General features: G+C 35.2%; 2 protein-coding genes across 10 annotated transcripts in view; one reads left to right on the top strand and one right to left on the bottom strand.

Annotated features, from left to right (window-relative positions):
* ME3 (malic enzyme 3) overlaps window positions 1–13,175 on the top strand; it is a 1,085,505-nt gene that overhangs the window by 401,292 nt on the left and 671,038 nt on the right. The gene's annotated exons all lie outside the window — the stretch shown is intronic.
* Window positions 1–13,175, bottom strand: part of TMEM135 (transmembrane protein 135) — a 356,382-nt gene that overhangs the window by 159,885 nt on the left and 183,322 nt on the right. For 7 of the 9 annotated variants that reach the window (XM_050755863.1, XM_050755860.1, XM_050755855.1 and 4 more), the window contains one exon: window positions 3,365–3,430. The exons of the other annotated variants lie outside the window; for them this stretch is intronic. In XM_050755863.1, the coding sequence (XP_050611820.1) occupies window positions 3,365–3,430 (66 nt within the window). The remainder of the gene's footprint in view (window positions 1–3,364; window positions 3,431–13,175) is intronic. 9 annotated transcript variants of the gene reach the window in all.

Raw genomic sequence — 13,175 nt, 5'->3', positions numbered from 1 at the left:
ATACTCATGGATAGGGAGAATCAATATCATGAAAATGGCCATACTGCCCAAAGTAATTTATAGATTCAATGCTATCCCCATCAAGCTACCATTGACTTTCTTCACAGAATTAGAAAAAACTAAATTTCATATGGTGCCAAAAAAGAGTTCATATAGTCAAGAAAATCCTAAGCAAAAAGAACAAAACTGGAGGCATCAAACTACACTACACTGTCAGTACAACTACACTGACTTCAAACTGCACTACAAGGTCACAGTAATCAAAACAGCATGGTGCTGGTACCGAAACAAATATATAGGCCAATGGAACAGAACAGAGGCCTCAAAAATAATGTCACACATTTACAACTATCTCATCTTTGACAAACCTGACAAAAGCAAGCAATGGGAAAAGGATTCCCTATTTAATAAATGGTGTTGGGAAAACTGGCTGGCCATATGCAGAAAACTGAAACTGGATCCCTTCCTTACACCTTAAAGTCTAAGTAAATGAATTATTGTACATTGAGGGCAATTATATTGCATAGTAGAATCAATGAACTTTGGAGACAAGGGTTCAAATCCTAGCTCTCCAATTTCCTAGCTATTTGACCACAGGCAAAATGTTTAACTTTTCTAAGCCTCAGTTTACCTGTAAGATGACCAGTGTAATTTCTCCCTTGGAGAGTTAAGAGGAGGATTTTTAAAAGATAAAGTATCGCTCCTCTGCTTAAGACCTCCTATAATACATTACAACCTATAAAATAAGTTTTAAACACCTTCAAAGACTATCTTACTTTCAGAAAGGGGAAAATGTTCTCCCATTTCAAAATTTCTTCAAATATCCAAGCAGAAATGTCCAGTAAGTAGACAAAATACAGCATTAAAGCCAGAACAGGGAGGAGGAAACATGCAAAGTTTATTGTCATCATGCATCTGGATAAATTCGCTGAAAGACTGATATTTTTGGAATTTGGATATACCACCTTTTTTTCTCTTACCTGATACACTCGTCATGAGGTTACCTATGAATCCCTGCCTAACAAATATTTTTGCAGTACTGGCCTAGTACATTTTTTTTAAAAGGCCTAGGATAAATAAATTAACCACTTGCTGCTTTCCTCCCTTAGCATATTATAAATTTTCCAATATTGATAAATATAATGATTTCAGGTTGTGTTTTAAATAATCCCTTAAATTATTAACCTTTTAGTTTATATCCTACTCTCAAACAGATTATCTACCATTGTCCTAATACTAAAACACAGTTTAAATTTAACACAATCCAAATGGAATCGGGACACTGGTTAGTTTCAGACTCAAGCTAAACAAAGTATTTCCACACTCTCCCAGACTTTTTCCTTTTTCCAAGTATTGATAGAATTATTTCCCCCATCAGAGAGTAAGCTCCTCTAAAGTCAGGAATCATGGCACCCATTTCCATAGCATTTAGCCCACCATCTCGGAAAATCTATGGCGTGTGTGTGTGTGTGTGTGTGTGTGTGTGTGTGTATTCAGTAATATCTTTGTTTTGTTTTGTCTCTTCTACTTCCAAAAATCAAATCATGAAATTAAAACTAATTAGTGGCCTATCCTAACTACCATTTAACAAATGCTTGCCACACATCACTCTGTACTTTTTAAACCATAAAATATTATTTTATCAACCCTAACATACCACAGACAAATTTCCTGAGAACCAAAAAAGTCAGTGGGGAAAAAAAGAAATTTCCTAATTTTAGAGACATTAAAATGTGAAGAATAGCAGATGGTAACTCTGAGGTGCCATTAATTAGAAGACACATTCCATTTTCAGAGCTCTTAAAATGTAAGAAAAATATGTGCATCTTACACTTTTAACCTCATTATAGAAACTGGAGGTCAGAGAGTGCTTAAACACTTTATCTGACAGTAATACTTGTTAACCAGGTTGGCCACATGGAACAACACCTAATAATTAGTAGAAAAATGGATCAAAAGCCAGCTATTTTAACTATTGCCTCCCCATTAAGTAAAATAAGTATATATCCAATGTGTTGATATCCTCAGATGATTACTTATACAACTGTGTTGCATACATTTCCCTAACCGTCCTATAAAAGAAGGTAAGTTCAACAGTTCATTGCCCACCCTATGAAAAAAAAATACAGTAATTAGTAAAATCTGAAATTCATTTTTAGACATTATAGGTAGATTACTATGTCTGACTATATTGCTGTAAGTTTTCTTTTTTCAAAATGACACCACATACTTCAATGTTTGAGAATACAAAGGGATCAATTAAGTCTTTCTGTATAGACAAAATATATGTTACAAATTATACCAAGGTGATTTGCCAATACAAAATTAAATATTTAGAGTATACATACTTTTCAAATGTTGGCACATTTCTGCCTAATGAGCAAATACATCAACCAACACATTTATAGTTATGAAGTAATACAATTTTATTTAACTCCTTAGATACTCACTTCCACTATTAAATATTTAGGTTTCTAAATTATAAATATTACATTAAATAACATCAAACTTAATTCAAGAATAGGGAATTGTAAGGGCTAGGCATGGTGGCTCATGCCTGTAATGCCAGCACTTTGTGAGGCTGAGGCAGGAGGCAGGAGAATCGCTTGAGGCCAAGAGTTCAAGACCAGCCTAAGCAACATAGCAAAACTCCACCTCCCCAAAAATAGGGAGATCTGTATTTTAGCCTTAAGTACTTGCCAATAGAACAGAAAAAGGAACATAACAACGTGGTGTTACATTTGGCCTCAACCTAAATTTGTATTAGTAAAGGAGAAAATAAAGAAAGAGCAGACAGAGTGGTAATTAAGCTGGTAATAATTTTAAAATGAAAATTTATGTGAGGTGATAGAAAAATCTTTTAAAGGATTGACAGGAGCATTTTAAAAAGTCAAAACTTAGCATCTGCAGACAAAAATCCTCTCCAGCTTTCTTCTCCCTTTCCCTCTCCCTCTCCCTCTTTCTTCCCTTCTCTCCACGTGTGGTAAATTTCAACATTTCAAATTATTTTATCTTAAGAAATAAGTATCAGTCCTGTATAACACAAAATAGAAAGAAAGCAAAAGGTAAGGGGTTCTTTTTTCATTAAAAACATTTGTAGAAGTTACTAATAAAATGTCATTTTTTAAGAGTAAAGATATTTGATAACTAAAGGTAAAAAGACAGTAATTTGTTTTCAACCTAAGATCTGGTTCCAATATGACTATGAATTAAAATGGATTTGTTCAGGTACATTCAATATTATATATACCAGATATCTCTCTATTTCTTAGACAAAGCATCATAGATTTCATCACATTTTATATTCTAAAAATCGCAAACTGTAAATTAACAACTAATAACTATATGAAAATTATCATCTTACTTCTCCATTTCTTAATGTTGTGATGGCTCCTCTTGCTACACCCATTCTGAATAGTGTTTCTGTGGCCTGTAAATTTAAAAAAAAAAAAAAAAACAGCAAAAATATATAATCTATAATCTCTCCTCAATTGTATATCCCACGCCCTAAATGTGAACAACATTCAAAACTATTATATATCCAGCAACTTCTAGGCAACCATCAATAAGTGGTATATGCCTACAGTCCTAGCTACTCAGGCAGGAGGATCACTTGAGTCCAGGAGTTCAAGGCTACAGTGAGCTATGATTGATACACTGCACTCCAGCCTAGATGACAGAGTGAAACCCTGTCTTAAAAAGAAAGAAAGAAAGAAAGAAAGAAAGAAAGAAAGAAAGAAAGAAAGAAAGAAAGAAAGAAAGAAAGGAAAGGAAGGAAGGAAGGAAGGAAGGAAGGAAGGAAGGAAGGAAGGAAGGAAGGAAGGAAGGAAGGAAGGAAGGAAGGAAGGAAGGAAGGAAGGAAGGAAGAAAAGAAAAGAGAAAAGAAATGCAACTAGAGAACTATCTACAAGGCACACTAAGAGCTAGAAGTTATAAATTATACCCCAGAAATATCATTATCACAATCTTTTAAGAGTTCAAACTTAATTGTTTCAAATGGTTATTTTGATAATCTGGTATTCTTCCAGGACTATAGTTTCAAATTAGTTTGCTTAGACAAGTTTAAACCTTAGGTTAATGAACAAAAATTAAGTTCAAATTTAGCATTTAAGTTCAATTTGGAAGTTATCATTTATTCTGAATTTAGTTTCCATTTGAATTTAGTTCAAATCACTTATCTGTTACTAAGATACAGAGAGGAGATGAAGTAATTTAGTAATGTCATATAGTAAGTGACATTACTTAATTAACCCCAAAATAGTTATTGCTCGCTATACACTAACAATGAACAATCAGAAATGGAAATTAAGAAACAAATTCCATTTACAATAGCATCAAAAAAAATCCTAGGGAAAAATAAAACAAGGAAGTGAAAGACTTGTAATCTGAAAACAACAAAACATTGCTGAAAGAAATTGAAGAAGACACAAATAAATAAAAAGACATCCTGTGCTCATGGTTTGGAATACTTATTATTAAGATGACCATATAACCCAAAGCGATCTACAGATTCAATGCAATCCCTATTAAAATCCCAATGGCACATTTTGCAGAAATACAAAAACCCATCCTGAAATTCATATAGAACGTTAAGGGACCCCAAATAAACAAAACAATCTTGAAAAAAGAAGAAGAAAGTTGAAGGACTCACTTTCTGATTCAAAACAGTACAAACCTACAGTAATCAAAAATATTTGGTACTATCATAAAGATAGACATTTAAGAAAATGGAATAGAACAGAGAACCCAAAAATAAATCCTTGCATATATGGTCAAATGATATTTGATCAGGATAATAAGACTATTGAGTGGGCAAAGGACAATCTTTTCAAAAGTACTTAAAAAAACTGGAAATCCATGAAGCTGTCCTCACAGGCTTAACAAGAATTTTGAATAGAAATATAGTTATAATTAAGCATAAATCAGCTGCACTTTGACCCACTTCCTTGTAAGCAAAAGTCTAGAAACAGTACATACTTTCCATTTGAATACCCATTGTTACTATAGATAGAATTTCTGACACTAGGGTTGTAAGACTTTTTTTAAAGATAGATAGCGTCTCTGACGTTAGAATCATAAGGCTTTTGCTTATTCAACATCTGGAATACTGAAGCAGATCCTGAATTCCAGTAGAATAGCTGACACCAACCAATTTAAAGATCCCCAAAGTGGAACCAAATCAGCATGAGAATACAGTTCCTTCATCTCCACGTCCCATGACCTCATCCTGCATTCTTGGACTAACCAACCATCTCCAAACTCCAGCACACCCTAAAAATCTTCAAACCTCTAGCCCCAAACTCCACGGGGAGATGGATTTAAGGTTTCCTCTCATCTCCTCAGTCAGTGGCCCTAAAATTAAACATCTGTCTCTGCTGCAATCTGGTGTCTTGGTGTACTGACTTGCTACACATACTGCGCAATGGACCTATTACAGTTATACATCCACAAATAAAAGAATGAAGTTAGACCTTTACCTCTACCATATACAAAAATCATCTCAAAATGGATCAAAGACATAAATTTAAGATCTAAAACTATAAAACTCTTAAAAGAAAACATAAGGGAAAAGCTTTATGACATTAGATTTCACAACGATTTCTTGAATATGACAACGAAAGCACAAGCAACAAAACTAAAAATAGGCCGGGCGCAGTGGCTCACGCCTGTAATCCCAGCACTTTGGGAGGCTAAGGCGGGTGGATCACCTGAGTTCAGGAGTTCGAGACCAGCCTGGCCAATGTGGGTGAAACCCCATCTCTACTAAAAATACAAAAATTAGCTGGGCATCGTGGCACACGCTTGTAATCGCAGCTACCGGGGAGGCTGAGGCAAAAGAATCGCTTGAACCCGGGAGATGGAGGTTGCAGTGAGCCAAGATCGCACCACTGCACTCCAGCCTGGGCAACAAGAGCAAAACTCAGTCTCAAAATTAATAAATAAAAAAACAAACAAATTAAAATAGGTAACTGGATTTCACCAAAAATTAAAAACTTTAGTGTATCAAAGGACTCTATCGACAAAATTTAAAAACAACTCATGAAACAGAAAACACCTGCAAATTGCATATCTGATGAGTTAATATCCAGAGTATATTCAGAACTCCTACCACCCAACAACAAAAACTAAACAACCCAATTTAAAAATGGGCAAAGGACTTGAACAGAAATTTATGCAAAGAACATATACAAATAGCCAATAAGCACATGAAATGATGCTCCACATCACTAACCATTAGGGAAATGCATATCAAAACCACAATGACATACCACTTCCCATCCATTAGAATGGCTATTATCAAAAAGACAGAAAATATCAAGTGTTGAGAAGGATGTGGAGAAATTGGAACCCTTGTGCACTGCTGATAGTAATGAAAAATGGCACAGCCGCTGTGGAAAACAGTAAGGCAGTTACTTTAAAAATTACACACAGAATTATCATATGATCCAGTCACGCTGCTTCTGGATATATATCCATAACTACTGAATGTAGGCTCTCAAAGAGATATTTGCATACCCATTTTCACAGTAGTATTATTTACAACAGCCTAGATGTAGATGCAACCCAAGTGTCCATCAATGAATAAATGAATAAACAAAATATGGTTTATATATACAATGGAATATTATTCAGACTTAGAAAATAATGAAATTCTGATATAGGATACAACATGGGTGAACACTGAAGATATTATGCTAACTGAACTAAGCCAGAAGCAAAACAACAAATACCGAATGATTTACTTATATGAAGGATCTAGAGTAGTCAAATTCATTGAGACAGAAAGTAGAACAGTGGTTACTAGAGGCTGAGAGAGGAGTAATGGGGATGTACTATATGATGGACATAGAGTTTCAGTTTGATGACAAAGTTCTGGAGATGGATAGTAGTAGTGGATGCACAACAATGTGAATTTACTTAATGCCAGTGAACTGTACACACAAAAAATGGCTAAAACGTAAATTTAACATTGTATATGTTTTACCGCAATTAAAAAAAAATAGTTATTGCTATTTCCAATGCTTCCCCATCTTACAATTGCTGAGGATTTAGACCCTAACAAAACATTCTTTAGGATTGTACCTAAAGAGTATTTAATGGAAAATCCATTGATAGAGTGTAGAACACTGTAATATACAGAAAGAAAAGGATATTGATTTGTTAGTCTAGAATTTATTGAACAATTATTTCATAAGCACTGTAAAGGGCAAATTGAAGGAATTAGCAACAGAGTCAATTTGACAATGCCCTTATTTTTAAAGAGTTTACATCTAGGGGACAGTGGGAGCAAACAAATACAGAAATAAGTAAGTCATATGCATGTGAATATGGGAAATGAAAAACTTAAGCATAATAAGTATATGAAGAACAATGAGGTAGAAGGGATATTTTAAATAGAGTAAATCAAGGGTGGCCTCTTTTAGGAGAAGATAATTTGAACAGAAACTAAGTGAAACCATAAAGTGAATAGCCAGTATGGATATTACAATGATAATGACAGTAATAATTGCTGACCCTAACTCAATACTTACTATTTGCCAAAATCCCCTCTACAAGATTTCAACGTATCAACTAATTTGAAAATTGGAGGAAAGAAGGTTCTAGTCAAAAGACCAAAAGAGCCTGTAGGTAGGATCATAGTTGGCATGTTTGAGGACAAATAAGATGGCCAGTGGGGCTGAAGGAAAAAGACTGCATGAGATGGTTGAGACTGCATGATGGTTGAGACCAGAAGAGGGTGCATGTTCCTCTGTTCAATAGGTGCTTTTATTTTTCTAGCCTAGCATAAAAGGAATGCATTTCTAACCTTTAATAATCAAAAATATGTAAATCGAAGGATGCTCTACTAAACATAAATTTTAAGAATTTATAAACTAGAAACATCACAGAATTTTAAATTTAAAAACTAAACATACATCTAATAAAATCCAGGGGTACAAGAGGTAGAGAACTGGAGAAGGGGTAAGGAAACTGATATATGTGGGAGATGTATATAAAAAGATGCCTAACAGATATTATGGAACTGGACCTCAGGGTATTGGTAAGAACTATCAATATCATTTTGGTGTCATCAATGTATAAAGAGTTGGTTGTAACCAGAAACCTTGATGAGGCAAATCAAGAAAGTTAAAGAGAACAAAAGAACAATAGGAAATAACAACATATAAAATGAGGCAAAAGAAAAGGATACAGCAGGGAAGGCTCAAAAGTAACATAAGGGTCCGGTACGGTGGCTCATGCCTGTAATCCCAGCACTTTGGGAGGCCGAGGCAGGTGGGTTACCTGAGGTCAGGAGTTTGAGACCAGCCTGATCAACATGGTGAAACCCATCTCTACTAAAAATACAAAAAATTAGCCAGGCATGGTGGTGCATGCCTGTAATCCCAGCTACTTGGGAGGCTGAGGCCGGAGAATCGCTTGAACCCACGAGGTGGAGGCTGCAGTGAGCCAAGATTGCACCATTGCATTCCAGCCTGGGCGTCAAGAGTGAAAATTCATCTCAAAAAAAAAAGTAACATGAGAATCAGAAGGCATTGCAGAAAAATAAAATCCTAGAAGTCAAGAGTAAAGAATTTCAAAATGAAGAAAAGCCATTACGTTAAATATACTACAGTGATCATACAGACTTAACTTTACTCCTTCCAGAAATACTACAAAAATGACAGAAGGAAATAAAGGAGTATAAACCACAAAGAAAAAAAGAACACAATAAGGGAGTTGACAGAACACAAAAAATATCAATGAAACTTTGGAGTATGAACAAGAGAGTAACAGACTTAACAGTACAAAGGTAGCCATAATTTCACTCTCTGAAGAGTCAGAAGACATGCTAATTTGTTCAGCAGAACCTTAGGAATTAGAAGCATCAATAGAAAGGCACCAGAAGGCCAGAATGCAGGTAAGACTGAGAACTGGTGGACTGGCTGCAAAACAGTCTAAAAAGGAGTTAGACTCCTCTCTTCTTGTCTGCCCGGTTAAACACCAATCACTTCTCTCAAATCAAGAGAAGATTATCTAAAGGGAATAAACCAGAGTTAGGATAATTAGGACAGGAGTGAAACACCATACTAGTAACGACAGGATGTTAGGTCAAACCATATATAGCGAATGTTAGGCCACCATCCATCCCAACTCACCACCTACTGTATCTCTTTCCATTGATCCAAAAGCAGTGGAACTATGCTTATATCCCAACCACTTTCCCATTCTCAAGGTAGCTAATAAGAGGATCCCTCTCTAGGAAAAAAAAAAAAAGAAAAACAGCCCAAGAAAAAAGACCCACACGATGCTAACTTTTGGAAATTACACATTGAAATAGGTAAAGACCCACAAATAAAAACAGTGAGCTTCCAATAAGCTTCAAAGGAACTTTTAAATAAAAAGACAAACAAGAATCAATAAACATTTAAGGAATTCCTTTAACATGAAAGACAGAGCAAAATAAACACAAAAAAGAAATTTGGAATAAATAAATGGAAGATCAAAATAAATTTCTGAAAAGTACACACAAAAACATATCCATTGCAACCATAAAACAAGAATAGTATGTTATAAGAAAAGGAACACTTTAGAGAGCTGAAGGACTCTAAGAAATTATAATAGCAAAACTATAAATTTTAGTAAAAAAAATTCCAAACAAAAGTTGAGAAACTCTTCCAGGAATTCAAACAGAAAAACAAAGAAACAGAGTAGAGGATACAAAATTACACTAGGATATTTCTCAATACAAGGATATAAATTCCCAAAGTGAAAGAGCCTGCTAAGCACCCATACTCAGCACCGTGATTTTTTAGAGACCCACGTTAAACCACATCCTGAAATTTCATTAAACAAAGAAACAGGAATCAAAACAACCCGGGACTACTCAACAGCAATAATTGCAACTAGAAGACAATAAAATAATGCCTTAAAATTTGAAAGGTAAGCAATTTCTCACATAGAAATCTGTATTAATCAAACTCTTAATTGTGAAGATAATATAAAAATATTTCCAGATTTGCAAGATCTAAAAATATCTACCTCCCAGCCACATTCAGTAAAATACAGAGTAAATCCAAAAAGACAACTGGGATTCAACAAATTACAGAGGTAAATGGAAGTCCCAAGTAGTCAGACAAGACGGGAACAAGACAACAAACTTCAACAAATGATGAAGCTCCACAGAGGGAAAAATATAACTGAAAAATTAGTAGGTGTTCTTGATAATACTGAAAGGAATCTTATGTCACAAAGTTAGGAAGTGAGTTAGTAATAGGTACAAAGAAACTAGGCAAATAAAAAGTGAGGCAGTTATTAACTATGAAAAAAACATAAGGTAGCAAGACAAGTTGTACAATGGCTCGGCTATGAGTAATTGTCACACAGCTGGAACAGAATATGCTAAACATTAAATACTATTTTAAACAAAATTTATGTATTACCATATCGTGAACATCCCCACACCACCCTTGAGTGTAAAGAAAACCAAATTCCCATCTTCTGTAGTAGAAAGTCAGTAATGTGTAAACCAAAACAAGAATAACAGTGTAGGTAAGTTAATCTAGATATAACGAAGCAACAGAGGAAATAAGGCAAAGACTGTAAGCGGTTGCCTCTGCACTGTAGAATTCATGTGTTAGAAGGGGTGGAAAAGAATACTACTATTTTCTGTAACTTTTGCAGCATACCATTTCACTTTTTTTTTTTTTTTTTTTTTTTTTTTTTTTTTTGAGATGGAGTTTCGCTTTTGCTGCCCAGGCTGAAGTGCAATGGTGTGCTCGGCTCACTGCAACCTCCACCTCCCAGGTACAAGCGATTCTCCTGTCTCACCCTCCCAAGTAGCTTGGATTACAGGCATGCGCGCCACTACGCCCAGCTAATTTTTTTGTATTTGGCAAAGACAGGGTTTCACCATGTTAGGCTGGTCACTAACTCCTGACCCTCAGGTGATCCACCCGCTTTGGCCTCCCAAAGTGCTGGGATTACAGGCGTGCGCCACTGCGCCCGGCCACCATTTCACTTTTAAACTACATGTAAATATTTAATTAAATTTTGAAAAAAACTTTTATAGAAGTAATCAAGTGTCCAATAGGTCAAATACTTTACAATTTTAATAGAGCAGTGCAGATGAGAATGTAGTTGAGGACTGAATGAGAAGATACAAATTGTACAAGTAAACGTGAAAAGTTTGACAATAAAGGTAAAGAAGGAGATTGAGTTGTGGCTAGAACGAGAATCACAGTTGAGAGAAAATTGGTAACAGGATATTTGTAGGATAGAAGAGACCTAAACACGTTTTTACTGGCTAAGTAGAAGTCAGTGTTCAGTAAGGTGGAAGAACTTACAGATACAAGAAGGAAAATGGCTATGACTGAGAAAGATTCCTGTTTAAGACAGGATTAAGAACATACATAGCAATCTGTTGTCTGTGTTAAAAGGATGCAGGTGCAAGTATAACTAAACTCTCTTCCTCTCCCTTTCCCTGACCCTCTCCCACTGTGTAAATTTTCCCCTTTTCTCTTCCCCTTCCCCCTCCCTCTCTGAATTAGAAGAAAGAAGCCTCTGAGAATGACAAAGACACTAACATAAGGACAGGGGTAAGAGTATAGGAACACGTAAGTAAATAGAACACAGAATCGCTAAGTAGTACTTACGCTCAGCTAAAGCTGAAAAACACAAATCTTAGTTATGGCATTAGAAAAATAGAAAGATTCACAGTTTAGAAACTGTCAGGACAAAGTTAAGCAAGGCTATACACTTTATTAGTAAAATACAGCATGTAATTTATAAATAAGAGCAAAATTTTTTCTAACTTTTTTTAAATGAGAAGAAAGAATCTCTGGAACATTTCTCCACATGCATAAACACACACATACACACACATACACACACACACACAAAGATATGGGGGGAGTTGGTGCTAAGTTAGAAAATTTTTTAAACGTTTAAGGCAAACTGTTAAATTTTGTAAATTCAGCACATATGAATATAACTCCAACCCACAATTCATTGAAAGATTTATAATAGGCCAATAATGGGCAGGCGAAGGGTTATTCACATACTCAAACAAAAATTATAAATTTACTATGATAGTTTTTTTTAAAGCATATATAACTAAATGTTGAAAGGTCTATCTATTCTCAGAAATTTTTATTAAGAAATACATTTCTCACCCATTATGTTCTTGTATTTATTCTATTCTTAATGATACATATATTAAACTACATCTTCAATCTTCCTGTTTCTTTTTTAATTCTATTTAATCTAGTGATATGATTATAACAGTCCTCCTGTAGGTCAGGCTACTTACTTTATGTATTTGAGGAGCAAAAGGGGAAAGGTAGAGGCAGCAAGCACTTAAAATAAAGTGTGCAATAATTTCTCAAAACCAGATCAAATTACGTTCTTTCTCCTGTCTCAAAACCCTAGGCAATCTGAGGATCAAATTCTTTTTCGGCACCTTCTCCAGTAGAAGAAGAATACCAAATTCAATGCTTTGTTCCCAACTTATTTATTTCATCCGCTCTTCCCACCAACATTTTTAAGAATATCTCATTCTAATAGCATTCTGCCAATTCAGCTAAGCTTCCTTTGTTTCTATGGGAAAGTACTGAAGTGTACAACTTTCTTTTGACCTCTGCCAAAGAGATTGCTTTTTTATTTCCTTGTACCTAAACAACTACTAACAAGGGTCAAAAAAAATGAATTCAGAGCTAATTCCCAGCATTTGTAAATTTACCTATACCAAATTATTGATTGAAATGACTCTTTCTTTTGAGTTTTTATTACATCTAAGATGATTAATACTAAAAACATTCATTCATTCTATGTCAGTGACAGGGGAAAATAACTGTCTACAATGTCCTTGTTTAAAAATAAGTTAACGGCCGTGTGTGGTGGCACACGCCTGTAATCCCAGCACTTTGGGGGACCGAAGCAGGCAGATCACGAGGTCAGGAGTTCAAGACCAGCCTGGCCAACATAGTGAAACCCCATCTCTACTAAAAATATGAAAATTAGCCGGGCATGGTAGTGCATGCCTGTAGTCTCAGCTACTCAGGAGGCTGAGGCAGGAGAATCGCTTGAACCCGAGAGGTAGAGGTTGCAGTGAGCCGAGGTCGCACCACTGCACTCTAGCTTGGGCAACAGAGTAAGACTTTGTCTCAAAAAAAATCATAAGTTAACAAGAGACTGTT

This window comes from Macaca thibetana, chromosome 14 (assembly GCF_024542745.1).
Source record: "Macaca thibetana thibetana isolate TM-01 chromosome 14, ASM2454274v1, whole genome shotgun sequence".
Taxonomy (NCBI): domain Eukaryota; kingdom Metazoa; phylum Chordata; class Mammalia; order Primates; family Cercopithecidae; genus Macaca; species Macaca thibetana.
This window is presented reverse-complemented; position numbering and strand designations above follow the sequence as displayed.